Here is a 27,633-nt window from a genome sequence, read left to right on the forward strand (position 1 = left end):
CCAAAATTAATTAACATTTTGTATATGTGCTTCAAAGATTAAGTCCATAATACTTAAGTCCATAGCATATTTCTATCTCCCATCACCCAAAATTAATTAACATTTTGCACATTTGCTTCAAAGATTCTTTAATTAAAAATACACTGAATACTATATATAGATAAGATTCAAGTCTCTTTTGATACCCTCAAGTTCGAGTCCCTTTCCTGTTCCTTCAGGAGTCTCAGATCCTTCTAATGCACTTTTTTTCTAACTTTAGGTGCTCTTCGACTTATCCATTTCCTTGCTAAAGGTTTAAGGAAGATAACAAAGATAGAGTACAGTAGAGATACACAGGTGGATGTGGTAAGCTGAAATGCCGCCGCCCCCCAAGATGTCCACATCCAAGTCCCCAGAACCTGTATGTTACTTTATGTGACAAAAGGGACTTTGTTAGTGTAATAAAGGATTTTCAGAAGGGGGGATGATTCCGGATTATCCAGGTGGACCCAGTGTAATCAAAAGCGTCCTTAGAGGAGAGACGCAGGAATCCGAGAAGATTTGAAGACAGAAAGAGAGGTCCCCGTGATACTGCCACAAGCCAGGGAATGCCCTAGAAGTTATAAAAGGTAAGGACACACCTTTTCCCCTAGAGCTTACGAAAAGGAACACAAGTGACTTCTGACTTCCCGAGCTATAAGAGGGCTGTGTTGTTTTAATCCACTAAATTTGTGGAAAATTGTGAGAGCAGCCATTGGAATCCAGTACGGTGGATAAAGCAGCCCATGGGCTTGTCAGTCACACAGCCTGAGCCTTGACTAGCAGTGTGACCTTAGGAAAACTACTTCTCCCCAGACCTGTTATTCATCCCTGTAATGGGGAGCTAGTGATACCCAGGATTTCCGTGAGAATCGAACTTATTCATTCGCAGATATTCCTTGAGCCCCTGCAGGGTGTCAGGCACTCTTCTGGGCACTTGGCTACACCGGAGTGAAGCAGAAGATTGAACGTGGTCATGTATGTCATGCACTTAAAGACTTCTGGTATTTATTTGACTGAGAAAGAGACGAGGAGCAGCAAAGGGAGAGGGAGAAGCAGGACCCCCACTGAGCAGGGGTGTGGGATTCGATCCTGGGACCCTGGGATCGTGACCTGAGCAAAAGGTGGATGTTTAACCCACTGAGTCACTCAGCAAGTGCCATGCTAGGTTTGTAAATGTACGTATGTGAATGTGGTGGTGGTGACTCCCAGGGACCTAGGCCCTCCTCCATGTACCTCGCTGTGCTCACCACCGGAGTTCTTGGCTCGGTGCTCCAGACCACTTGGTGGTATTATCCACGTGCATCTCCCTACCCCTGCCTTCAGAAGGTGCCCTCTCCCAGGACCAGACCGGGATGTCTGCTAGAATGTCATCTCCAGATACTGTCTTGTTCACTGGAAGCCGTATCCCCAGGACCTAGAACAGTATTGGCCACAAAACCCCTCTTCGTACTAGTGGTTTTGTGTGCTTGGTTAAGGCCACTCCAAGTTGCTGTGCGGCCCCAGATAAACACAGAGACAAACGCTTCTGGCTAGAGCTGCCCAACACGAGATCTCACAGAATTTTAGTCTGGAGGTGGCCAAACTGGGGTCTGTTCTTTTGGAGGATCCCAAAGGAGCCACAAGCAGGAAGCAGAGCCTTATTTAAGAATCCCTCCTAATGACTCAGCATTCTCCTATAGTTGGGCATTCTCCTATACAGCATGTGCTGGGGGCAACCTTCCCCCACCCCAATTCTCTCTCTCTCTCTCTCTCTCTCTCTGATAACTGAATTCAAGTGAACATTAATCGTACACCCACTCGGCCTGCTCAGGCAAAGAGCAGATCTTCCGGGAGAAGGAGAGCCGCTTGCAGAGCCGCCCAGAACCCTCATGCCAAAAATTCAGTGGAAGGAAGGCCATGAGCTCATCTGCTCCACCAAGCATTTCTCTCCAGGCCTGTCTGGCCCCCAGCGGGCATGCTGACCCGGCTTCTCTGGTGACTGACGTCTTCAAGGGTGCTGTTTGGGAAAGGGCAGCTTCTGTGCAAAGCCAGCCCCAGCCAGGCAAGGTGGGGAGGCCCCAGAAACCAAAGCAACTGGCCTGTTTCACTTTGTTAAGAGCTCGGGTTTTGACGTGACATTTAAAGTAACTTTTGCAAAAGTAGTATGTGTTCTTTGTTGAAACTGGGGCAAAGAAGGAGAAGCACAGATAAGAAAACAAAATCACTTTTAATCTCTCCACCCAGTTAAACTCCTGTCAAAGCTTTAGTAAAGGAAGGTGCTTTTTGTCTGTGGAAATTGGTAACAGTAGGGGCTCCTGGTTGGCTCAGTCAGTAGAGCGTGTGATTCTTCTTTTTTTTTTTTTTTTATATTTTATTTTTTTATTTGACAGAGAGATCACAAGCAGGCAGAGAGGCAGGCAGAGAGGGAGAAGCAGGCTCCCCGCTGAGCAGAGAGCCCAGTGCAGGGCTCGATCCCAGGACCCTGAGATCATGACCTGAGCCATCGGCTGCGGTGGAGGGAGAGGGGGAAGCTTGAAGAGATGTTTGTCCACGTGAGAGACGGAAGGGCAGGTTTTAGGACAGGGGAGCAAGGCTTGGAGCTGGAGTGTGCCGGTGACAGATCCCTGCGAATGGTTTCTTTTTCCTCTTGCATGCTGTGACATCACCGGTATGGGGTAATGTTTTCCTTCCTATCCTTTTTTGATTACCCAAATTCTTCAACATAAAGTCTGAATACCTCTGTGTGATGGTTATAGGAGATTCAGGACCAGGCAAAATCCGAGAATGATCTGATCCACATTTCCTTGCTGAGGCCACCCAGGGCACCTGTCTTCCTAAAGCTCCCAGAAGTGATGCCAACTTTTCCTTCCAGGCTCCACTCAGATGTCATTTCTTCAGAAGAGGCTTCCTGAGCAGGTTGCCCATGTCATCGCTCATTGCCTGCTACGCTTCTCACTCTTGGCACGCCCGGCGGTTTAAGTCGTGGCATAATGACCATGTGAGAAATTTCTGTTCTTCCATTTCTTACCCCATTAGAGCTGCGTAGCACAATGCTTGGCACGCAATAAGAGCTTAATACATATTTGCCATAAGAATGAATGTTCAGGGGTGCTTGGGTGGCTCAGTGGGTTAAGCCTCTGCCTTTGGCTCGGGTCATGATCTCAGGGTCCTGGGATGGAGCCCCACATCGGGCTCTCTGCTCAGCGGAGAGCCTGCTTTCTCCTCTCTCTCTCTCTCTCTCTCTGCCTGCCTTTCTGCCTACTTGTGATCTCTGTCTGTCAAATAAAATAAATAAAATCTTTAAAAAAAAAAAAATGAATGAATTTTCAGAAACCCTAGACTTAAATCCTACCAGCTCAAAAACTCTCTGAAAAAGAGAGAAAAAGAGGGATTCTCTTTTTTTATGCTTGCTAGAAAAGATGCAGATTAGGATCTCATTGGGCTAAAGGGATGGTATATGCTGATTGACCAAGTCTTGTCCTGTGTCCACTCTTGGCCCCAGGGCAGTGGTGAGGGCTTTGCTCCCCCACTAGGAATGGGGTGGGCTGGTTTCCTAAAGGCTAATCAAGATCCTCATGCAAAGAGGGGGAACAAAAATTACAGAGGCTCAGATGAGTTAAATAATTTGCCCAAGGCCACAGAGCTATCAGTGGTTCAGTAATACAGTGTTGTGTGTTTGTGTGTGTTTTGTTGTTTGTTTGTTTGTTTGTTTGTTTTTTGGTCTGGCCTGAAGTTGGACAGATCAGCTCAGAGTCTGTTCCTGCCCAGCTTTCCCACAGTCAGAATTTCAGGTGCAGTTTTGTCTTGTCAAAAGCCAGAGGAGTTTTCCCAAGATGACTAAAGGAGCCAACACTTCAAACCAAAATACCTGTTAGCTTTTGTATTTTCCAAAACTTGTAGCACAGAGGCTACCGACTGATGGGTTTCAAGACCATTTCATTTTTTCCAGACCCCCTGCCCTTATGAGATGTCACCTGTATGTCCTCCCCCTCCCCAAGCTGCATAAACTTGAACCTGCTCCCCACAGAGGCCGTAGCACCTTTGCTCTCCCAGGGGACTCTGTTGCCTGGCTTCACCTGGGCAAAGACTCAGTGTGCCCTCCAGCTCCTAAATAGATACCCTTCGCAAAGAGGAGGCCCTGCAGAAATCTGGGCAGGGACACCTGGCTGGCTCAGTAGAAGGAGCCTGCAACTCTTGACTTGGGGCCTTGCGTCCAAGCCCTATGTTGGGTGTAGAGATTACTTACACTTAAAAAAATTAAAAAGAAAGATAGTCAATCTTTGGGGCAAATCTGCCTCTAAGACCTTGAGTTTTATGACCTGTGAAATAGAAATAAAATGCAACGTACTTCACAGGGTTGATGCGAAGATAGGATGAGATAAATGCCACTTATTTTTATACTTAAGTAAGAGTTGTGGAATTTCTAAAACTTCAGTAGAAAAGTATCTGGAAGTATATAGTATCAACACGTTCACAGTAGTTTCCGTTAGTTTTGTATTCTTTTCTTCTTTATACCTTTCCGTATTCATCCATCCACTGGACGGATCATTCTTAAGCATTTGGCCTGTGCCGAGCCCCGTGCAGGGACTTCGGAATACGGCAACGTGCTAGAGCGGTGAGGAACGTCTAGAGGGGATTGCAAATAATGACACAAATAATTGCAGTTGTTATACGTGCCTCAGTGTCCGCCAAGCAGAAATTAGAAGAAGAAGAAAAAAGCAATTTCCGATTAAAAAATATATTTACGATGAGCCATGGAGACTGAATGAGCTGGGTTTCTACTGATTTTGGGAAGGACTTCGCGGATTGCCCGCCGGGAGGGCGCCCCCTTCGCGGCTGGGTGCCGAGCCCGCCCCCCTCGCCTTAGGTGGGGACGCGCGGACCCAGCGCGCTTCTGCGCGGGAGCAGGGAGACCCTCCCGGCGGCTGCAGGAGCGCGAACGGCCACCAGGGGGCGGCGCCGAGCGCCCGCCGGACCGGAGCCCCGCCCCTGCCCGAAGGCTCGTGCCCCAGCCCCAGCCGCGCTCCAGCCGGGATCGCACGCCGGACGCCCCGCGGTGCTGCTGCTCCAGCTCCCCGCACTGTCGCCTGCGCCTCCGCCCTAGGCACGCGGCCCTTGGCGTCCCCGGGGTCGTGCCGGCGGCCCCCGCGCCCCCAGTTCGACCCGACCGCCCCGCGCAGCCCCGGCTCGCCTCCCCAGGGCGCCGTCCGTGGCGCGCCGCTCGCTGCTCCCCGGCCCTCGCGGGGGGTCCGCCCGCCCTGCACCCTGGAGCACCGGGCCGCGAGCCTCTGCCAGCTCCTCTGGGTCTTCGCGGCCGTGGGCAGCGGCTGCAGGGCCTGTCCGCCCGAGGGGGGTAAGTGCCGGCGGAGGGGGACCGGGATCCGGGCGCGGCAGGCCTGGGACGCCCGGGGGCGCCGGCGCCTGGAGCGCGTTGGGTCGGGGCTCGGAAGTGGGGTCGGAGGCGGCGCAGCAAGAGTGTGTGTGTGGGGGGGGGCGCTGCTTCTCAGGTTTCAACTCTTGGGGGCTCAGTGGTTGCTTCTGTAAAAGAAGTGGGGGGCGCCATGCGGATTAACGGAGGGGTCCGCTGGCCGAGCGCTGGGCGCACCGTCGGCGGGGAGGGGCGGCTTGGGGGCCTCCGCCCGGGGCGCCCCCGAACCCGCACGGCCTGCGGGCAGCGCCGCCTTCCTGTCCCTGCGGGGCCGCTCGCCACATCCCCTCCCCTGGCCCCTGAACGAAAGGCCTGAATTCCTGGAACCTCGAGGACAGTGTAGACGCGCCCTTGCTGCATTGCTGGCTGCGGGAGGGAGTTTGGGTGTTGGCAGGCTCCGCGGACCTGTGCGCCGAGCGCCGGGCATTGATAGGCGAGTGGCGGCGCGGAGGTGGAGGCCTCCCGGGTAAGTCCCGGCCTAGGACTGCCTGTGCCCAGGCGGAGGCTTGCGGGGAGTCAACCCAGCTGCGTCCCTAGTATGACAGATGGGCCGCTACGTCTGCTGTGGGGACGCTCTGGGGAGCCTGACTTCTGGGTCCTCGGCCCTGGGTGCTGCCTGCCTTGGGGCCATCATTTCAGCCCGGAAGTTGAGTGACATAGTCCAGCTCTCTGATTTTACAGAGGAGGAAACCGAGGCCAGGGGTGTCGAACAGATGACTAACATGCAGGGTGCCCCAGGTGTGGCCTTGGAGAGCAAGAAGACGGGAGCTGGCGTTGCGGGCTGTGTCTGTGTGTGTGGAGGGGGGAGGCGCTTGGGAGGCTTCCTGGAGGAGGTGATGATGTTTGAGCTGATCTGGACGGATGCCAGTGGAAGGAGTTAGGGTTATGCACACATTCATGTTTGTTCGTGTATTAGCTTAACAAATACGATAAAGCTTCTGGATGGTGTAAATCCAGGTGTAACACAGTTGGGACTGCCATTCCCCCTTCTTTGAGTTCTCCCCTCCAAGAGGGGAGTGTGCAGGTACGAGGGAGCAGGAGGCTGGCTGAAGACCAAGTAGAAGCTGACACCCTGCAACCCCCACCTCCCTACTCCTGGGTGGGACACGTATGACATTCCTCCAGGAACCTCCCAACTATCTTCATGTTAATGCCTTGCTAAAGGGAAAAACAACCTTAACTTAACAATGGCAAGGCCTTGGCTATCCTGTGAGTCTTCTTTCGCATAAGGAAGTCCTTTGGGGAACTCCCTTTTTCCTCACCTCCCCCAACTCCGTAGTATGTAATCAGTGACCCCCTCACAACCCGGGGCAGCAGCTCTTCCTTACCCCCTGGTCCTGGTCCCCGTGCTTTCATAAACCACCACTTTGCACCAAAGAAGTCTCAAGAATTCTTTCTTGGTCATGGGCTCCAGACCTCACCCCCGAAATTCACCTACATTCCCAGACCACATCGCGGGGGTCCCAAGTTCTCATCGTCTGCAGGGGTTGGGGGAGACAGGAAGTGGGGGGCCTGAAGGTCACTTGAAATGGTCTCAGATGACATAGGATTAATAGTGTACATTCTGAGATCTGCAGTTTCTCTCTTTTGTGCTTTTGGTGACAGAACACTGCTTTTTGACTGATAGGGATATAACCCTGATTTTATTTTAAATTGTTTTAAATGTATTATGTGACAGAGATGGCAATTAGTCACCAATACTCCTGTTTTCCTCTTCCTGGGGTATCGCCTGGGTGAATTTCCCAGGCTCCCTTACCGTTCTTGGCAGGGTTGGTGGCCAGTTGCCGGGACACTGAGAAGAGTGTGGAAGAAAGCTGAGGGTCAGCAGCAGAAACTTGGTTTTGTTCAAGCTCTTTCCCTAGGAGGGCACTCTTTCTGGTCCAGTTCTTCTTAAAACTGAAGCAGAAGTTGATGGTCAGAACTATATCCAAAGTAATACCAGCTGTCTGGCCAGATAAAAAATACAAGTTTTTGTGTTGAAGTCCGTTCCGCTGACCCAGAAGCTGCAGACTATTACCTTAGTAAACTGAGAAACTCAGAATGTTCTAAAAGGTGATTATGGTGCCCATGATGGGATGAAAATGACTTGATTTTTTTTTTTTTAAGATTTTATTTATTTATTTGGGATAGAGAGAGCACAAGCCAGGGGAGGGAGAGGGAGAAGCAGGCTCCCTACTGAGCAGGGAGCCCTGCAGAGCTGGATCCTAGGACCCTGGGTTCATGACCTGAGCCGAAGGCAGATGCTTAACCGCCTGAGCCACCCAGGTGTCTTGTGACTGAATTTTTAAACATTGCTGGATTAAACCTTTGTACCCAAGGCTGATGGGCAGAAACAAGAAGGCTTCAAACAAAGGAAGCTGCGAGTCACTAACGCGAATAATAAAAGGAGATGACAGTCTCTGGGTCCCCAAAGTCCCAGGTTTGGGGATATCCAGAGAAGCATTTCAAATGGCTAGAAAAGTCAGAAGGTGGACAGTGTTCAGTTCTTCAGCTATGACATTTTCTAGACCTAGGACTCCACAGGGGGGCTCAGTTGCAGAGAATGTCTAGACCATTGGTTTTTTATCTTCATGGCACATGAGAACCACCTGATGAGCCTTTTTAAACACAGATTGCTGGGCCCACCTCCAGAGTTTAATTCAGAGTAAGGCCGGTGAATTTGCACATCTAACAATCGCAGGTGGGCCCCTGCTGATAGTGGTCCCACGACCGGTTTAGCAAGTGACAGCTAATTGGATTCCGCCTACATTGGCTTCACACCCAATTCCCCCACTTTCTAGCCACATGATTTGGGGCAAGTCACTTAGCTTCAGTTTTCTTGTCTGTAGGATGAAGCTAATAGTGCCTCCCTCCTGGCATTCAGGGGAGGCTTCCTGGTGGAGGTGGCATCTAACCTGAGGCCTGAAGGATGAGAAGATTGGGTTGGGTAGGGAGGGCAGGCCAGGCTTTGTGTCCTCCAGGGAGCTGAGAGGAGTTACGGTATAAGTGCTTTGTAAGTGGCACTGAAACGCTGTGGATCGGTTCTGTGCTCTGTGTCTAAGGGCAGGAGTGCAGTGGAGGGAGAGTTGACCAGGGTGTGGAAAGTGGACTGCCTGGTATAGATAGCCTCAGTTACTTATGCCTACATTCCATTGGCCCCAGTGCAGTCACATGGCCCCACCTAGGTGCACAGGATCCTGGGAAATGTAGTCCATGGCAGGGCAGGGGAGCATAAACACAGCTGTCTGTGTTACAGTAGCTTTTTCTGGCCCTTGGCCACCTCTCCTACCTCTTGTCCACTTTGCTCGCTCTGCTTCACTTTGTTGGATGATTGCATTTTACCCAGGAGACTGGGGTTCTGTAATTTGCCCAGTGTCACTCTGCTAATAGTGGCAGAGGCAGGACTTAAAGCCAGATCTGTCTGCCCCAAAAGTCTGTTGGGCCAGATCCTAGTCCTGAAGTCTTTTTGAGGGCCTCCCCACGATCCACGCTTTCCCGCTCAGGATCTCAGCTGTGGCTCAGGCTAGCTAACCCGCAGATGCCTTGTCATTTTAACTGGTAGTCCCTCCCCTCCACGGGTGCCCATGATATCCGTAGAAACTGCCAACTTTTCTCTCGTTATTCATGCAGTGTGCGTTTATGGAGAACCCAGTGTGTGCCAGACATTGTGCTCTTGGCTGGGAGCTGGAGAGGAGTAAGACACGGCCCCTTTTGTTGCAGACGCCCACACGGTCTGGCTGCGGAGAGGCTGTCTAAACACAGAGTTCCCCTGAAAAGTGAGACGGGCTGTATCCCTGGTCTGACCTGCCAGGAGTACAGAGTGTCCTGCGTACCTACGTGAGAAGGGTGCCCAGCAAATGACTCAAGATGAAAATTCAGGCTCCCTTGTGCGTTTTGTGAATGGAAGCTATGATTTAAGTATTTTGTGCTTTGCATTTTTCTGATTTTTTAAAAACAGTAAAAACTGTCTTTACTCCGTGACAATTTTGTAGGCGCAAAGCACAGCACAGTGGAGTGTGACGATGTTTTTATGGGACTTTTGGCAGAGCAAATATTGACTTAACCTCCTTGGGTGGGGCTGGGGGTTGCTATTCTCCTAGGGAAGCAAGCTGATGCCCGCAATTCAAGAGAAATACCAGAAATGGTATGCATGGAGACTTGCTTTTAAAGAGGTCGGGAGGGAGAGTGGATCAGGGAAGGCCATGCTCCAGGATCATGCTGAACCAGGGTCCCTTTGCTGAACTGAATGATGGATTCCGTGTTGTGGGGCCTTTTCTGTGCACGCTAGGATGGTTAGCAGCATCTCCTGCTCTCCACTCACTAGACGCCAGGTGACAACTCAAAATGTCTCCAGACATTTGCCAGGTGTCCCCTGACGGGCTGGCAACATTGTTCTAGACTGCTGTAGACTGCCTTTGTTTCCTAGTGCTACTAAATCAATCACCACAAACTTGGTGGCTGGCAGCAACACAAATTTCTTATCTTAGAGTTCTGGAGATCAGAAGTTCAAAAGTCAAGGTATCAGCAGAGCTGAGTTCCTTCTGGAGACTCCAGAGGAAACCGGTCTCTCTGCCATTTCCAGCTTCTAGGGGCTGCCCGCCTTCCTTGGCTTGTTGCCTCTGGCTCTGTCTCCAAGGCGCGCCGTGGGGTATCTTCACATCTTTCTCTGGGACCCCTGCCTCCATGATCTCATTTCATTGGCTCTGACCCTCCTGCCCCCTTTTTATAAGGGTCTTTGTGCTTATATAGGGCTCACTGGATTTTCCAGGAGACTCTCCCCATCTCAAGACCCTTAACTTAATCACACCTGCAGAGTCACTTTTGTCATGGAGGGGAGTGTCACTCACAGGTCCTGGGGATTAGGATGAGGACAGCTTTTGGAAGCCACTGTTCTGCCCACGATGTAGACTCTTTGGGCTCTGAGTGGACGGAGGTGACTTAGGGAGTGGGACACGGGGGTGGTCCGGCCATAGTAGCAGCTGGTGTTTTGAGTGCTAGCACTCTGTCAGGCACTACATGCCCGATCTCCCTGTCTCCTTAGACATCTCCTGGGCTGGGTGGTGTTAGCTGTCCTCTCTTTCACAGGCGAGGATGCCACCCAGGGGAGACTTTTCTGAAGGGAGTAGAAATTTGAGCTGGATTTTGAAGGGACCCAAGGCAGGAGAGGCATTTCAGGAAGAAGGGCCTCCTGCAGGGTGCAGGGCTGGGAGGTGAGTTTGCTGGTGGATGGTGATTGCTTCTGGGGCCAGGCCGGTGGAGGTAAGGTTCAGGGAAGGGGCGGTTGGGCGTGGACATCTGTAAATCAGTCCTTTTATTCTGACATCCCAACCTAAACTCTCTTATTTCTGCAATAGTTTAAGTAAATGTTTCTTTTTAAAAAAATTTATTTGAGGAGTACCAGCATGGCTCAGTTGGTTAAGCGACTGCCTTTGGCTCAGGTCGTGATCCCGGGGTCCTGGGATCGAGCCCTACATTGGGCTCCCTGCTCAGCCGAGACCCTGCTTCTCCCTCTCCCCCTGCCACTCCCCCTGCTTGTGCTGTCTGTCCCTCTCTCTCAAATAAATAACTGCAATCTTAAAGAAAAATGATTGAGAGAGGGTGCACATGCATGTGGGGGGAGGGGCAGAGAGAGAAGATGCCCAGGTAGACTCCCTGCTGATGGGGAGCCTGGGGTTGCGGGGGCCAGGGCTAGATCCCACAACCCCCGAGACCATGACCTGAGCCAATACCAGGAGTCAGATGTCCAACTGACTGAGCTACCCAGGCAGCCCTAAGTAAATGTTTCTTCATGGGCATCTTACCACAGGCCAGGGGTACAGACATTTATAAGACCCTGACACGGGCTCGACGTAATAACCTCTGAGGCAGCCCATTTGTTAGTATCCGCACCCCCAGTAAATAAATAAAACCCAGCCTGGAGAGGTACTGTTCAGTGCTGTGGAGCCCTGCTCAGTGCCAGCCACTGTGGGGGGACACAGACTCCAGATGACACGGCTTCCCCTTAGAATGGGGCCTTGGAGGGCGCCTGGGTGGCTCAGTCGATTAAGTGACTGCCTTCAGCTTGGGTCATGATCTCGGGGTCCTGGGATCGAGCCCCACCTCGGGCTCGCTGCTCATTGGGAAGTCTGCTTCTCTCTCTAACCCTCCCCCTCTCATACTCTCTCTCTTTCTCTCAAGTAAATAAATAAAATCTTAAAAAACAAAAACAAAAAAACAGGGCCTTGGCTCCTCATGAGGAGGCCAGCGATTCACAGTGGGCCCTGTGGCTGCAGAGCGCAGGCCCTTAGCCACTAGATGGGGCTTTGATTTTTGTTCATTTTTTTTTCACCAGTTTTATTGGGGGTATAACTGACAAATAAAAATTGTACCTATTTAAGGTATACCATGTGATTATTTGATATACATATGCATTGTGACATGATTACCACAGTCAGTCTAATTAACATATCTGTCACCTCTCCGGGCTACCGCTTCTGGTGTGTGTGTGAGTACAATTAATGTCTGTTCTGGGGGGGCTGGGGGGCGCCTGGGTAGCTCATTAGTTAAGCTTCTGACTCTTGATTTTTGGCTCCGCTCGTGATCTCAGGCACGCGAGATAGGGCCCCGCATGCGGCACTGGGCGCAGAGCCTGCTTAAGGTTCTCTCCCTTCCTCTCCCTCTGCGCCGCCTCTCTCTCTCTCAAATAAATAAATAAAATCTTCTAAAGGAAAAAAGGATGTATTCTCGGGGCGTCTGACTGGCTCCGTTGGAACAGCACGGGACTATCTTGGGGTCTTGAGTTTGAGTCCCATGTTGGGTGTAGAGATATTTAAAAAGATCTCTTCTCTTCCTGAGTTTCAGGTATACAATAGAGTGTTAATAACTATAGTCCAGGGGCGCTTGGGTGGCTCAGTGGGTTAAAGCCTTTGGCTCAGGTCATGATCCCAGGGTCCTGGGATGGAGACCCGCATCGGGCTCTCTGCTCAGTGGGGAGCCTGCTTCCTCCTCTCTCTCTGCCTGCCTCTCTGCCTCCTTGTGATCTCTGTCAAATAAATAAATCTTAAAAAAAAAATAGCTATATTGGGCGCCTGGGTGGCTCAGTGGGTTAAGCCGCTGCCTTCGGCTCGGGTCATGATCTCAGGGTCCTGGGATCGAGTCCCGCATCGGGTTCTCTGCTCGGCGGGGAGCCTGCTTCCCTCTCTCTCTGCCTGCCTTTCCGTCTACTTGTGATTTCTCTCTGTCAAATAAATAAATAAAATCTTTAAAAAAAAAAAAAAAATAGCTATAGTCCATAACATCCCCAGGACTTGCTCATCTAGCACAACTGAAACTTTGTACCCTTTGACCAATATCTTCATGTTTCCTCTACCTTCTAGACCCTGGCTGCCACCATTCTGCTGTCTGTTTTTAGGACTTTGGGGTTTTTTCAATTCCACGGATAAGCGAGATCATGAACTGTTTGTCTCTCTCTGTCTGGCTTATTTCACCGAACATAATGTCCTCCAGGTTCATTGATTTTTTTTGCAGATAACAGAATTGCCTGTTTTGTGCAAAAGACAGAATGAATGACATTCCTTTGTGTATATACACCAGATTTCTGTTCTCCATTCATCCAGCTCTTAGGTTGTTTTTGTACCTTGACTATTGTAAATATCGCCGTGGTGAGCACGGGAGTGCAGATCTCTCTTCAAGACAGGCTTTTCTTTCTGGTTTGAAGGAAACCAAGGACTCAGGCTAGGGTCCAAGATAGTGTTTCGAACAAGCCCAGTGCAGCCCAGGGCAGCCTGCCCCTGCTCCCTTCTCCTACCCCAAGGTGCCCCATCACAAACGGGCTGTTGCTTCTCTGCCCAGCAGCTCCCATCATTGCTGGAGGAGAGTCCATGCAGAGTACTTGAGGGAAACTGTCCCTATATGTTATCTCTCTGTCTTATTGCAGCAAGAATTACTCATCTTTGAGGTCAGTAGGGGCAAAAGTACGTTCTGCTTTCTGATCAGTCGTTTACAAAAGCCACATCTTTCCTCCTTTCTCATGGTGAGTTGAACTCACACCCCACTGTGGGAAACCATAGCTCCTTCTGCTTGATGCAGTAAGACAGCGAGCGTTCTTGGCATGGGATCCGAGGCACCCAGGAGAAGCCCCGCCAGTACGGAGGGAACTGGGAAGGTCAAGGGAGGCTCAAGTCTCATGTGTCACGCCAGGAAATCAACGGATGAGCACCCAGATCGATAAAAGAAATAACGGAGAAACCATGTTGTTTAGGGATGTGGTGATATCTGCCTGGGGTAACACCTAGACGACCCCAACCACAGAACCTGGGAGTGGGGGAGAGGCACGTCCCCGAGCAGAAGCAGGCGTGTGACACAAGATGGCCTGCAGGTCACCCCTTTCACCGCAGTGCAGCTGAGGATGAGGTTGGGTTCTGCTGGGCTGGGCATATGGTGGTGTGCACACGTGGCTGCCCGACAGGGACCGTGTCGGCTCGGGGGTGCTGCTCCGGGAAGTGGCAGACTGGGGAATGTAGTGCGTTTCTCCAGCCAGCGAGGCAGCTCAGGGTGGGGTGCGGGGAGGCCCAGGGAGGCCCGGCGGTCAGCGCGGCTGGGCCCACAGGCCTCGACCTGGACATTGCAAACATTGTTTTCTGTCCCAGGCCCTGCCAGAGGAACCTTTTGTAGTGAGACCCAGTAGGAACAGTGGTTCCCTGGCCAGAGCCTGAAATAGCCTGTCCCCTGAGAACCCCTGAAGATGCCTGGCTTGGCTGCTGACCAGGTATCCAGGTTACCAGCGTGGCTGGGACCCAAGGCTCAGCCCCTGTTATTTATGATGATGATAACAGTTCCGTGTCTTGGTGCTGGCTCTGTGTTAGCGCTGTCCGGCCAACGGGGTGGGTAAAACACCGCATCCCGGCAGCAGGAAGCTGCGGCTGGAGAGGTCATGTCACACAGCTAGGAAGTGGCGGAGCTGGGGCTTGAACTCGGGTCTGACTCAGAACTCCGCTCAGTTGCTTCTCTATACAAATATTTTCCCAAAGCGTGTCAGGGACTGGGAGGGAAAGATCGAGAGGCCTGAGTGAGGACAGAGGAAGTGTTCTAGAGAACCCTGATGGCTTGGGAGCTGGGGTCCTGCTCCTGGGCTCCTCGCTAACAGGAACAGGAGCCTGTGGGCAGAGGGAAGCCCAGGTCCAATGAAGATTCCTGGGAGGCCAGGGCCCAGGCTGGTGTCGGAATAGGCATCACGGTCCTGATTTATATGGCCCTGTGAGGGCTCCTTGCCTTAGCGGAATTTAACATCCTCCAGGGCGCAGTCTTCCTGGGCACATGTGGGCTCTGGATTGAGGCCAAAGTTTTCCCAGGCTGCTCCTGTCCAGGTTCTGACTTGTCATTTAGAGATGTGATGGGACTTTTGTGGGAGAGATGGGGTTACTGGACCAGACTGAATTAGCAAGTAGTAGGGGAAAGAAGAAAATTTCAGTCGACCATAGAATTTTGGATAGCAGAGTCTGAAGATTGTGAGCCCCCATGATGTAAGATTATGCTGCCCCAGGCTCCCTCTGTCTCATGGCTCTGCCCATCCACTGCATATGGTTTCCTTTTCCTGGTTAAAAATAGCTGCTTGAGTTCCAGCCATCACACCTCCGTTCCAGCCAGCAGGAACGAGGAAGAGTCCAGAAGGGCACATCCCCTCCCTTTAAAAACTCTTCCCTAAAGTTGAAAACAGGCTTTCTGTTTATATCCCCTTGGCCAGAACTTGGTCATGTAGTCACGCCTAACTGCAAAGGAATCTGGGAAATGTAGATCTTATTGGGAGTGGCCATGTGCTTAGCCAAAACCCAGTGGTTGTTACTAAGAAGGAGAGAACAGCTGTTGGGGGACAGTTAGCAGGCACAGCCACAGCTGCCTCGAGAGCAAATTTATGACAACGGAAAAACCATCAAACAGCTCCTGCTCTGCTGGGTTCTGGAATCTGCATCACATGCCTGCCGAGTCCAAGGCGCGGTGCCAGGCAGGGTCACAGCTGCTGGTCTGAAGCTCCTTTTGTTTCTCAGGGTCACGGAGAAAGTCAGGTCTGTGCTGGGACATGGCCAGGGGTTGGGGTCCTGCGAACCGGCTGTGAAGCCACTTCCTCGCATGGGGAGGAGGGGTATTTGGTGAGATGACTCTATCTAGTCAAGGTCATGAGCTTGGATTTGTACCTGAGTACAGGCTCCTCACCACTGGGCTACACTGCTTGGAGATCTGCAGGCCGAAGCTGTGGTTCTGCCTCCTGCCTCCGCCTCGCCTCTCCTGTCCCACCCCTGTCTCAGCTCTGGCCCGGCACCGGCCCAGTCCCCAGAGGCCAGTGACCTGGCTGGCTCCTTCTGGAAGCTCCAGGCACCACACTGCCTTGGTCAGCAGAGGTTCCGGCCAAGGGCTGACCAGGGCAGAGCAAAAGGAAAGGGAAGAAGTGGGCCCAGGGCACTGTTTGGTAACACGCTGGGCCGGGTGGCTGAGCCATTGGCTCCCGCCGTGACCGTGTCTCGCCCACAGGGTAAGAAACCAGCTTTGCAGTGGATGCCCAGAGCAGCGATGTTCAAGAAATCATTGCGGGTGGTGCATTAAGGAAAAAGAATGAAAAGAAAGATTAAAGCAAAACAAAAATAAGTCGAATAGAAAATAGCAGAGTGCATTGTACACGGTAAGACGTTAAGTACGGTTTTCTGAGATTCTAATTTCCATTTTGGGTGGATCGAGTTAGGATAGAAACGGATTTCTTCCTTCCCGCTATGGTAACTATTAAGAAAGAGCCAGAGCCTCCAGTCTGGAAGGCTGCCTGCGGGTGGAAAGAGCCGTTAGGAATAATAGAATCGGGGCGGTGGGTGGCTCAGATGGTTAAGCGTCGGCCTTTGGCTCAGGTCATGATCCCAGGGTCCTGGGATCGAGCCCCGCCATGGGGCTCCCTGCTCAGCGCAGAAGCCTGCTTCTCCCTCTGCCTCTTCTGCTCCCCCTGCCTGTGCTCTCTCCCCCTCAAGTAAATAAGCAAAATCCTTTTTAAAAAAGATTTCTTAAAAAGACTTTTTAGGGGCGCCTGGGTGGCTCAGTGGGTTAAAGCCTCTGCCTTCGGCTCAGGTCATGATCCCAGGGTCCTGGGATCGAGCCCCGCATCGGGCTCTCTGCTCAGCGGGTAGCCTGCTTCCTCCTCTCTCTCTGCCTGCTTCTCTGCCTACTTGTGATCTCTGTCTGTCAAATAAATAAATAAAATCTTTAAAAAAAAAAAAAAAGACTTTTTAAAAAGATTTTATTTATTTGAGGGGCTCCTGGGTGGCTCCGTGGGTTAAACCTCTGCCTTCGGCTCAGGTCATGATCTCAGGGTCCTGGGATCGGGCCCCGTAGGGGGCTCCCTGCTTGGTAGGGGGAGTCTGTTTCTCCCTCCCCCTCTGCTGCTGCCCTGCTTGTGCTCTCGCTCTCTTGTCAAATAAATAAAATTTAAAAAAATATATGAATCATGGCCTTGATCTAAAAAAGTTTTAAAATTGTTTTCACTTGTTATTTTACATTGCAAGCGGTCCAACTTCGTAGAAAGTGACAACAGTACAGAAGTGCGCCAAGTTCTTCAAGGTTCCCTCCTCCCCCTCGGCGGCCTGCTCCCATGGCTACTGCCCATCCCGGTGCTGCTGGAGTTCCTGGGGGGAGTCCCTCAGGGAAGCTTTAATTCCTCTACAGATGTCCTTTTTCTTTTAACATGAGTGGGATCCCTGTGATACACCGGCTGTTCTGCAACTTGCTTTAGAAATTTCACAGGCTTTCGGGGTGTTTAGCTGGCTCAGTAAGTAGAGCACGTGACTCTTGATTTCAGGGCTGTACATTTGAGCCCCACGTTGGGAGTGGAGATTACTTAAAAATAAAAACAATTTTTTTTAAGATTTTATTTATTTATTTGGCACACACAGAGAGAGAGCGTGTGCATGTGCACAAACAGAGGGAGAGGGTGAGGGGGAAGCAGACTCCCCGCTGAGTCGAGAGCCTGATGTGGAGCTCGATCCCAGGACCCTGGGATCATGACCTGAGCCAAAAGCAGACACTTAAGGGACTGAGCCACCCAGATACCCCTTAAAAATAAAATCTTAAAAAAAAAAATTTGACTCTTTTTTGGATTACCTTTTTTTTAAACCTAAGCTTTATTGAAATATGATTCACAAACCTTACAGTGAGTGCATCCATTTAAAGTGTACAGTTTGGGGGGCCTGGGTGACTCAGTCGGCGAAGCGTCATCTCGGGGTCCTGGGATGGAGCCCCGCGTCCGCCTCTCTGCTCATCGGGGAGTCACCCCCCTCCTCTCCCTCTGTGATCTCTCTCACTCTTGCTGTCTCTCAAATAAATAAAATCTTTTTTTTTTTAAATAAATAAAATCTTTAAAAAAGTGTACAGTCCGACGGTTTTTCGTATATCGGCAGTCACACAACCCGCACACAGTTTAAGAGCATTTTGTGTCCAATTCCAAAGAAGCCCATTAGAAGTTGTTCCCCATTCCTCCCCTCAAGTCTCCCCTTCCCTGTCCTTAGGCAACGGCTCACATAGCTTCGGTCTGTGCAGATCTGCCTTCTCTGGACATTTCATATAAATGGAGTCATTCAGTATGTGTTCTTTTGTGGTTAGATCTTTCCTTTTTCTTGATGCGTTCAAGGTTCACCCAAGTGTTGGGTTCTTTACTCCTTTCTGAGGCTTCACAGCATTCCCTTGTGTGGATACATTTTATTTATTCATTCATTAGTCCCCGAACATTAAGGTGGTTTCTCTGGTTGGCTGTTACAAATAATACTTCCATGAATGGATGTGTATAAGTTTTAATGTGGTGGTTTTCTGGGTGCCTGGGTGGCTCAGTGGGTTAAAGCCTCTACCTTCAGCTCAGGTCATGATCCCAGGGTCCTGGGATCGAGTCCTGCATCGGGCTCTCTGCTCAGCAGGGAGCCTGCTTACCCCTCCCCTCTCTCTCTGCCTCCTCGTGATCTCTGTCAAATAAATAAAATCTTTAAAAAAATAAATAAATAAAAAGGAAAAAAATGTAGTGGTTTTCCTTTCTCTGGGTGTGTACCCAGTGGAATTGCTAGTTCATATGGTAATTCTGTGGTTAAATTTTTGAGGACCTGCCAGACTGTTTTCCAAAGTGGTTGTACCATTTTACATTACTAGCAACAGTGGATGGGGCTTTTAGTTTTTCCGTACCCTTGTCAACATTTACTATTTTCTGGTTTTTTTTTTAATTATTATATCCATCGTAGTGGGTGTGACTTTGACTAGTCTTTCTCTAATGACTAATGACATTGATTATTATTAGAGAAAGATCTATTCAAGTCTGTTCAAGCCCTTTGCCCATTTTTTATTTGTCATCTTATTGTTGTCTACATTCTTTTTTTTTTTTTTTTAATTTTACTTATTTATTTGACAGTGAAAGAGATCACAAGCAGGCAGAGAGGCAGGGAGAGAGAGTGGGAGAAGCAGGCTCCCTGGCGAGCAGAGAACCCGATGCAGGGCTTGATCCAGGACCCTGAGATCATGACCTGAGCTGAAGGCAGAGGCTTTAACCCACTGAGCCTCTCAGGTGCCCCAAGTTGTCTAGATTCTTTATAGAGTCCCTTACCAGCTTTATGATTTGCAAAACTTTGTTCCCATTCTGAGGGTGATCTCCCCACTCTAGTTGGCGTCCTTTGAAACACGAGTGTTTAGTTCTGATGGTGCCTCATTTATCTGTTCCTTCGTTGCTTGTACTTTACGTGTCATAGCTAAGAAAGCTTTACCTGTCCCATCTCACAAAGATTTTCTCCTGTATTGTTTTCAAAGAGTCAGATGATGTTTTAGCTTTTATATGTAAGTCTTTGATCCATTTTTAGTTATTTTTGTGACTAGTGTAAGGAATGCGTTCAGTTTCATTCTTTGGCCACGTGTATATTCACTCGTCGCGGCATCATTGGTTGAAAAGAGTATTCTTTCCCCCATTGAATGGTCTTGGTGCCGTTGTCATAATCAGTGGTTGTAAATATCGGGGTTCATTTCTGGGCCCTCAAATCTATTCCATTGATCTGTGTCTGTCCCAATACCGATACCAACAGTCTTGATGACTGCAGCTTCATAGCAAGATTTGAATTCAGGAAGTGTGACTCCTTCAACTTTGTTCCTCTTTTTTCAAGACTGTTTTGGCTATTTTCGGTCCCTTGTGTTTCCGTATGAACTGTAGCACACGCTTGTTAATTACTTCAAAGAAGACAGTAGGAATTTGATAGCGATTGGCTTGAATCTATAGATGATTTTAGGCGAGTATAGCCATCTTAGCAATATTAAATCCTCTGGGGGCGCCTGGCTGGCTCAGTCGTTAAGTGTCTGCCTTCTGCTCAGGTCATAATCCCAGGGTCCTGGGATCGAGCCCTGCATCAGGCTCCCCGCTCAGCGGGAAGCCCTCTTCTCCCTCCCGCACTCCCCCTGCTTGTATTCCCTCTCTGTCAAATAAATAAATAAAGTCCTAAAAAAATAAAATAAAATAAATCCTCGGATCTATGAATGCAGAATATCTTCCCTTTTTTTTTTTTTTTAAAGATTTTATTTATTTATTTGACAGAGATCACAAGTAGGCAGAGCTCTCTGCTGATTTGGAGCTAGATCCCAGGACCCTGGGATTATGACCTGAGCACAAGGCAGAGGCTTAACCCACTGAGCCACCCAGGTGTCCCTCTTCCCTTTTTTTTTTTTAGATTTTTAATTTCTTTCAGTGTGTTATTTCAGTGTACAAGTCATGCACTTCTTTTATTAAATTTATTCCCAAATATTTTATTCTTTTTGATGTTCTTTATAGCTGGACTTATTTTCTTAATTTCTTCTTTGGATTTTTCATTGCTAGTGCACAGAAATACTGTTGAATTTTGTATTCGACAATCTTGCTGAACTTGTTCTTGACTCTTTTTGCATGTCTTTATATATCTGGAGCTTCCCCTTTTTCTGTAATAGTCACGTGACAGTGCACGGTATAGAAAGTCGTACTTAATTTAACAAACCTCTACTGACAGACATCGTGGGCTGTTAGCTTTTTTTTTGTTTTTTTTCCTGTTATTGATCACGCTAAAGAGGACATTCTTTGGGTCACTCAACCATTCTCGGGATGTGTATAGAGCCCCAGTCTTTGCCACGCGCTCTTCAAGGCGCTGGGGATACAGACAGTAAGAGAGGAAAGCAGGTTTCAGCTTGGGAAAACCTCCCTGTAACGAATAAAGCAGAGAGAGATGTGTTAGGGGGTAGTGCAGGTGCGTTTGAGAGGAGTCCTTTGAATGGAGATTTCTCCAGGTTTCTCTTGAGTCAGGATCCAACTGCTGAAAGGGAACCCACTATTGGAAGATGGGGAAGATTGTTCCAGGCACAGGGGTTAGCAAGTACAAAGGCCCTGGGGTGGAAATGGGCTGCCCGTATTCACCAAACAGAGAGCAAGCCATTGGGGCCTGGAGAGGTGCCAAGGCCAGAGGAGAAGTGAGGCAGGGACCCGACTAAAGCCACTGGAGAGAAGCTGCCGGAGGGTGTTAAGCCAAGGAACGATCTGATCTACTTTACCTTCTAAAAAAGATCACTCCCGTTGCTTAAGAAGCATTTCTTTTCCCTGCCTCATTTCAGACACTGGGTTCTCCAAAGTGGAATCACTCGGTCGACGGGTTTATACATTTAAAATGTGCTACATGCCGCCTGCCAAGTGTGCCTCCCCAAAGGGTGCTGTACTTTTCCCTCCGAGGGTGCCAGTTCTCTATGCCGCCGGGGGCACCCAGGGTGAGATGCACCGCGAGCTCTCACTCGCTGGGCCCCGGCACCCATTGTCTCGCTTCCCTTGTAGGACCCACACCGCTGTGTTTGCTCTGCGACTCTGGCTCTGCTGCCCGCCCCTTGGGTAACACGGGCCTCCCTGGAACATGGCAGACGAAGACCTCATTTTCCGCCTGGAAGGTGTTGACGCCGGCCAGACCCCCCGGGCTGGTCATGACGGGGACTCTGAGGCCGACAGCGATGATGAGGAAGGTTACTTCATCTGCCCCATCACCGATGACCCCAGGTCTCACCAGAATGGCAATTTCAAGGTTAATAACTACTCCAGCAACCTAACGAAGTGTGAACAGTACGGCTCCAGCGGGTCCCCCGCAAGCTCCTTCCATTTTAAGGTGAGTGGACCCCTACCCACCTGCCACGAGGGATCAGGGGAGCTGTTTGGGGTCTTCCCTGTGTTTCCAAAGCCTGGGCACCACTCTAAATTCTGCGTCGGGGGATATGTGTGTCACCCTGGGAGGATTTCCTTGGTTTAAAACAAGTTGCATTACTTTTGAGCAGGTGTTTTCGAAATAGCTGTGAAGACCCACTACTGGGTTGTGAAAACCTTAACCAGCTTTTTAAAAAAAATGCAGCAGAGCAGAATAGACTAGGAAATACGGGAGACCATTGCAAATTGTAAAGATTATATTTTTTTAAAAAAGATTTTATTTATTTGTTAGAGAAAGAGAGCATGAGAAGGGGGAGGCCAGAGGGAGAAGCACTCATCTCTGTCCCCAACGGGGGGCTCGAACTCATAACCCCATGATCAAGAGTCATGTGTTCTTCCAGCTGAGCCAGCCAGGTGCCTTGAAAAAAACTTAAATGGAATAATGTTCTCCCCTTATTAATTTGAGGCCCACCCACAGAAGGTATCTGTTAGTACTGAAAGCAAGATGTACGGTACTGCTTTGGGATTGGGAATTGGAGTCACTCTTCTGTAACTTCAGAATTAATCTGTTTTTAGGAAATTAATAATTATAGTTCTTGGACAGTTGGTTATTTTCTTTTGTCAGGGCCAGAGTTCTAGATTAAGTCTCTCTGGGGCAGGCAGCTCTGGACACAGCCCTGTGGGTCCCCTCTGAAGTTGTAGCGGGCCACTGCGGGATTAGGTGGCGGCTTGTCTTGCTTTCCTGTCCTCAGCCAGCCCCTGAGCCGCACGCGCAGCCCCGTGGAGGGCCGCGTGGGAAGGGCCGGGGGACAGCCTGGCGTGCTTGTGTTCACTCTGGGCGGGGAGCTGGAGGAGACCCAGATGCTGAGGCATCCCGTACCTGGTGTGAGGGAATCCGGGTGCCAGCGGGGGCTGGGGCTCAGGGCTCAGGAAACAGAAGCCAGCTCACACCAGCTCAAGGGAAGAGGGAATTTATTTCTTGGGAGCCAAGGGAAGAAACAATGTCTGGCCTCTCAGGGGATGGGTCTAGGAACTGGAAGTTAGCAGAGCTGTCTCTCTCTCTCTTTTTTAAAGGATTTTATTGTATTTATTTGACACAGAGAGACCCTGCGAGAGAGAGAACACAAGCAGGTGAGCAGCAGAGGGAGAGGGAAAAGCAAGCTTCCCCGCTGAGCAGGAAGCCCGATGTGGGGCTTGATCCCAGGACCCTAGGATCCTGACCTGAGCCGAAGGCAGACGCTTAACGACCGAGCCACCCAGGGGTCCCTCTCTGTCTCTCTTTACCTGTTCTTTATTCTCCTCTGCCTCAGTGTACACATCAGGCAAATGGACCCCCACCAGCCCCAGCACCCCACATTACAGTTGGGGCCACATGCAAAGACAGATTGGACCCTCTCCATCCCAGCTGCAGACAAGGTTTGGGAGAGAACCAAGTGTTCTCTCTCTGACCCAGTCATTTCCTTTTTTTTTTTTTTTTTTTTTAAGATTTTATTTATTTATTTGATAGAGAGAGATCACAAGTAGGCAAAGAGGCAGGCGGGGGTGGGGACGCAGGAAGCAGGTTCCCTGCCGAGCAGAGAGCCCGATGTGGGACTCGACCCCAGGACCCTGAGATCATGACCTGAGCCGAAGGCAGAGGCTTAACCCACTGAGCCGCCCAGGCGCCCCAAGAGGGCCTTATTTAAATTTTAAACCATGGTCCTAAGAGAACACTGTATTTACATTAAAACAGAGATGATGTTTCTTTTCTTTTTATATTTTATTCATTTATTTGACAGGGAGGGAGAGCGAGCACGAGCAGGGGGAACTGCAGGCAGAGGGCCAGGGAGAAGCAGGCTTCTGGTGAACAAAGAGCCTGACGTGGGGCTCCATCCCCAGGAGCCCAGGAACATGACCCAAGCCAAGGGTAGACGCTTTACCAACTGAGCCACCCAGACATCCCAGAGATGATGTTTCTATGTGATTCGACTTGACAGTTTGGTGGGAAGATCCATGAAAAGCCGTAAGGACAGTATGGACATAATTAGAATTTTAAAAATGGTAGCTATTTTTCTTTTTATATACTGTTAATTAAGAAGGCAAGTTGAAATATAATACAGTCCCACATTTATCAAAAAGATATATACAGGGGTGCCTGGGTGGCTCAGGGGGTTAAGCCGCTGCCTTTGGCTCAGGTCATGATCTCAGGGTCCTGGGATCGAGTCCCGCATCGGGCTCTCTGCTGAGCGGAGAGCCTGCTTTCCTCTCTCTCTCTCTCTCTCTGCCTGCCTCTCTGCCTACTTGTGCTCTCTCTCTGTCACATAAATAAATAAAATCTTAAAAAAAAAAAAAAATCCTCACCAAGGATGGGCGCAGGCATGGTCCCCAGGGGCCCCTCGGGCTCTGCTCACCCCACACCTCTCCCTGTTCCTGGAACAGGTTTCCCTTTTCACGCCTCTGCCTGGAAGCTCTTTAAACTAATGTCACAGTCTGGTCTGTTAAAGCGATTGCTCTGGCTCCCTCGGGATGTGGTTTTCAGACACCCTGCCCTGGCTATCTCTTGAGCATTCTCTGGGGCTCCGAGCGGACCTCTGCGTGCGTCTGTCAGCCGCTGCCTGCAAGGCTGGTGACGATCTGACTGCACTTGCCCTTCCCTGCACTGGGTCGAATGACCAGTTAGGGACCAGTCGTGCCTCTTGGCTGTCCACCGTCCCAGGTAACGGAAAGCCCGTTCCGTGGGATTCCTGTTGCCCGAGGCAGCTTTGGAGGGGCGACAGCAGCTCCGTTTTCCAAACCTCACTCCGCCTGGCCGTCCCCGAAGGGGACGTGTTTTCTGTTTACTGTTGACATGGCAACCGGGGTTGTTCAACCAAAATGGCCTCCAGAGAGGCGTCACCCTGGCAAGGACCCGGCATGTGGTGTGAACGGTCCAATTCTGTCACTGTCAAGGCCACGGCCTTCCAACTGGCTCCCCGGAGGATGGTGGTGGGGTTGTTCTGGGGGCCGCCCTCTTGATAGAACATCAGGCAGCCCAGCAAGGATGTTTATAGAATTTGCTGTGACTTGGAAAAGTGCTTCTGCTCTGGAGTTAAACTCAGATAGAATATAGAGTCTAGGGGCGCCTGGGTGGCTCAGTGGGTTAAGCCTCTGCCTTAGGCTCAGGTCATGATCCCAGGGACCTGGAATCGAGCCCCGCATCGGGCTCTCTGCTCAGCGGGGAGCCTGCTTCCTCCTCTTTCTCTGCCTGCCTCTCTGCCTGCTTGTGATCTCTGTCAAAAAAATAAATGACATCTTTAAAAAAAAAGAATATAGAGTATAGTTCCGGCTTTGTAATACACACTCACACATGCACACTTGTACACGCAACAAAAGCCTGGAAGGGAGAATATCAGTGCTCCAAAATGGGTAGGATCTGGAGAGATCGCATTTTCTTTCCCCTGTTCTATTGTTTCTCCACTGTCTAAAATGAGCACACATATATTTTAAATTTTTCAATAAAGTAGGAAATTTGGGACACCCAGGTGGCTCAGTCTGTTCAACATCTGCCTTCGGCTCAGGTCATGATCTCAGGGTCCTGGGATCGAGCTCTCTGCTCAGCGGGGAGCCTGCTTCTCCTGCCACCCCTCCCCCCCGGTTTGTGCTCTCTCTCACTCTCTCAAATAAATAAATAAAATCTTTAAAAAAGAAATAAAGGGGGAAATTTTATTTTTAAAAATTGTTTTCCTGGCCTGGAAGTATCTTGGGGGTCATTCCATATTCTACCTCTTTTACCGACCTACCTCCCTACTACATACCTTTATCTACCTATTTATTTATTTTTCACCTCTTTTATTTCCCTTTTTAAAATTTATTTGTGGGGGCAGAGGGAGAGGGAGAGAATCCCAAGCACATTCCACACGGAGTACAGAGCCTGACACAGGGCTTAATCTCTGGACCCTGAGGTTGTGATCTGAGCCAAAATCAAGAGTCAGATGCTTCACCAACTGAGCCGCCCAGGGGCCCCTCGTCTCTTTTATTTTTAGAGTGAATTGTATTCTGTCACATGATGTACATGGACTTCTGGAGCCAGCCCTCTTCTTGGGAGGACACTTCTCCTTATGTGTATATCTAAGCAAACTTTAAAATACACATACAGTGGTCCCTGGGTGGCTCAGTGGGTTAAAGCCTCTGCCTTAGGCTCAGGTCATGATCTCAGGGTCCTGGGATCCAGCCCTGCATAGGGCTCTCTGCTCAGCGGGGAGCCTGCTTCCCCCCTCTCTCTCTGCCTGCTGCTCTGCTTACTTGTGATCTCTGTCTGTCAAATGAATAAATAAAATCTTTTAAAAAAAGTACATTTCCTAATACATAAATAAATATATATCTAAGGTTAAAAAAATAAAATTCAAACCGTATCCAAGGCAGAGTGATAAGTGAGCCCCGCCCCGCCCCCCCAGCCCTATTCCCTGGGGAATGTCCTTCCAGAGGCGTTCCCGGCCTGTATAACACGCACAGGTGTATGACCCTCCCCTTTTCTTTTTTATGGGAATGTTAGGTGTCTGCAAACCTGTTCTGCAATCTTGCTGTCTTCCCTTATGGGCACAGATGAGCTGACATCAGCTGGCCCTTACGTAACCGCCGTGCGAAGGGCAGTCACGGCTCTCCACACTTGACTCGTATTTGATCTGTACAGAAGTCTTGGGAGGAAGGGCAGAGATGGCCAGCCTGAGGCTCTGGGATCTGAATCGCTCGATGGTCTTCGTGACCGCAGCATGTGGCAGCTAATTTGTTGTTTCTGAAGGCTGAATATCGTGTCTGGAAGCCCCATGAGTTGAGCCAGTCCCTCATGGGTGGGTAGCAAGGTCGTTTCCAGTCTTTGGCGACCGCAAACGGCTCTCCCAAAAACATCTCTCTGTCCATATGGCCTTGTGCCTGTGCACGGGCGCACCTGCCACGTTAAATCCCCAGACCTCTAAGAGGTCGCACCGGTGTCTGCCGCTCACGCGGTGTGAGCACGCTGGCTCCCCACACCCCTGTCGGAAGACTTTGGTGATTCCAGTTCTGTTTTCAGCCCACCAAGGGTGGCTCCAACAGCTGGGGCAGAGGACAGCAGTTACCCCAGAAGGAGATGGAAATGATAGCATCCAGTGACTTAGAGGGAAGAGAGATGTCCCTGCCCACCCCGAGCCCCAGGAAGCCCCACCCTGGCAGGACTGGGATTCTGTCCCTGCCCGGTGACCGCAGGAAGCTCTGTGCATACCCAGAGGTGATGAACATTTTGGGGCTCTGCCCAGTGCTTTGGGAGTGCACAACCAGACAGAAAAGCTTAGGCATCTAGCAGTCCAGAAAGCTCTGGACCTCCAGCAAGCGGAGGGCCTGCTGGGCAGATGAAGGGGGACTCTGGCAGTGGCAGGAGGTCACCGGGTGACCCGTGTCTGAAAAACAGGAGGGGGCTGTGGAGACGCAAGCCCGACTGCTGGGACCCCTCTCTCCGACGTCTGTGCAGGTGCTCAGATCCTTTGTGGAAATGTCCTGGGGGTACGAGGGGCCCCTTATTTAACTTTGTCCAATTTTTTTAGCAGCTTTTATTGCAATAGACTTCATATAACATACAGTTTACCCGTTGGGGATGTCCAGTGCAGCAGCTTGAAGTACATTTATACGATTCTGCATGCACAACCCCAGTATCAATTTTATTTTATTTATTTTTAAAAGATTTTATTTATTTATTTGACAGACAGAGATCACAACTAGGCAGAGAGGCAGGCAGAGAGAGAGAGGAGGAAGCAGGCTCCCTGTGGAGCAGAGATCCTGAGGCGGGGCTTGATCCCAGGACCCTGGGATCATGACCTGAGCCAAAGGCAGAGGCTTTTAACCCTCTGAGCCACCCAGGCGCCCCACCAGTATCAATTTTAGCCCATCTTCTTAGCCCTAAAAAGAAACCGCACACCCCTTAGCCATACCCAGGATCCCCAGTCCACCCAGCCTCTGGCAGCCACTAATCTACTTTCAGTGTCTGTGGATTTGCCTGTGCTGGACATTTCATAGAAATTGGGTTACATAACATGGGGTCTTTTGTGTCTGGCTTCTTGGTGCA

At 50.2% G+C, this 27,633-nt stretch overlaps 2 protein-coding genes across 4 annotated transcripts in view; both read left to right on the forward strand.

Annotated features, from left to right (window-relative positions):
* The window catches only part of SDR42E2 (short chain dehydrogenase/reductase family 42E, member 2), a 28,319-nt gene extending 26,160 nt beyond the window's left edge, over nt 1-2,159 (forward strand). The window contains exon 13 of the mRNA XM_059154413.1: nt 260-2,159. The gene's annotated coding sequence lies outside the window, so the exon portion shown is untranslated. The remainder of the gene's footprint in view (nt 1-259) is intronic.
* Nucleotides 2,160-4,989: 2,830 nt separating this feature from the next.
* EEF2K (eukaryotic elongation factor 2 kinase) overlaps nt 4,990-27,633 on the forward strand; it is a 61,594-nt gene continuing 38,950 nt past the window's right edge. Inside the window, exons 1-2 of one of the 3 annotated variants that reach the window (XM_059154270.1) lie at nt 4,990-5,353; nt 21,225-21,546. In XM_059154270.1, coding sequence (XP_059010253.1) covers nt 21,301-21,546 — 246 coding nt within the window. In that variant the 5' untranslated portion in view covers nt 4,990-5,353; nt 21,225-21,300. Of the gene's footprint in view, nt 5,354-15,241; nt 15,448-15,856; nt 16,059-21,224; nt 21,547-27,633 lie in introns of those variants that run through there. The other 2 variants (XM_059154271.1, XM_059154272.1) reach the window with 2 other exon arrangements.

This window comes from Mustela lutreola, chromosome 17, assembly GCF_030435805.1.
Source record: "Mustela lutreola isolate mMusLut2 chromosome 17, mMusLut2.pri, whole genome shotgun sequence".
Lineage (NCBI taxonomy): Eukaryota > Metazoa > Chordata > Mammalia > Carnivora > Mustelidae > Mustela > Mustela lutreola.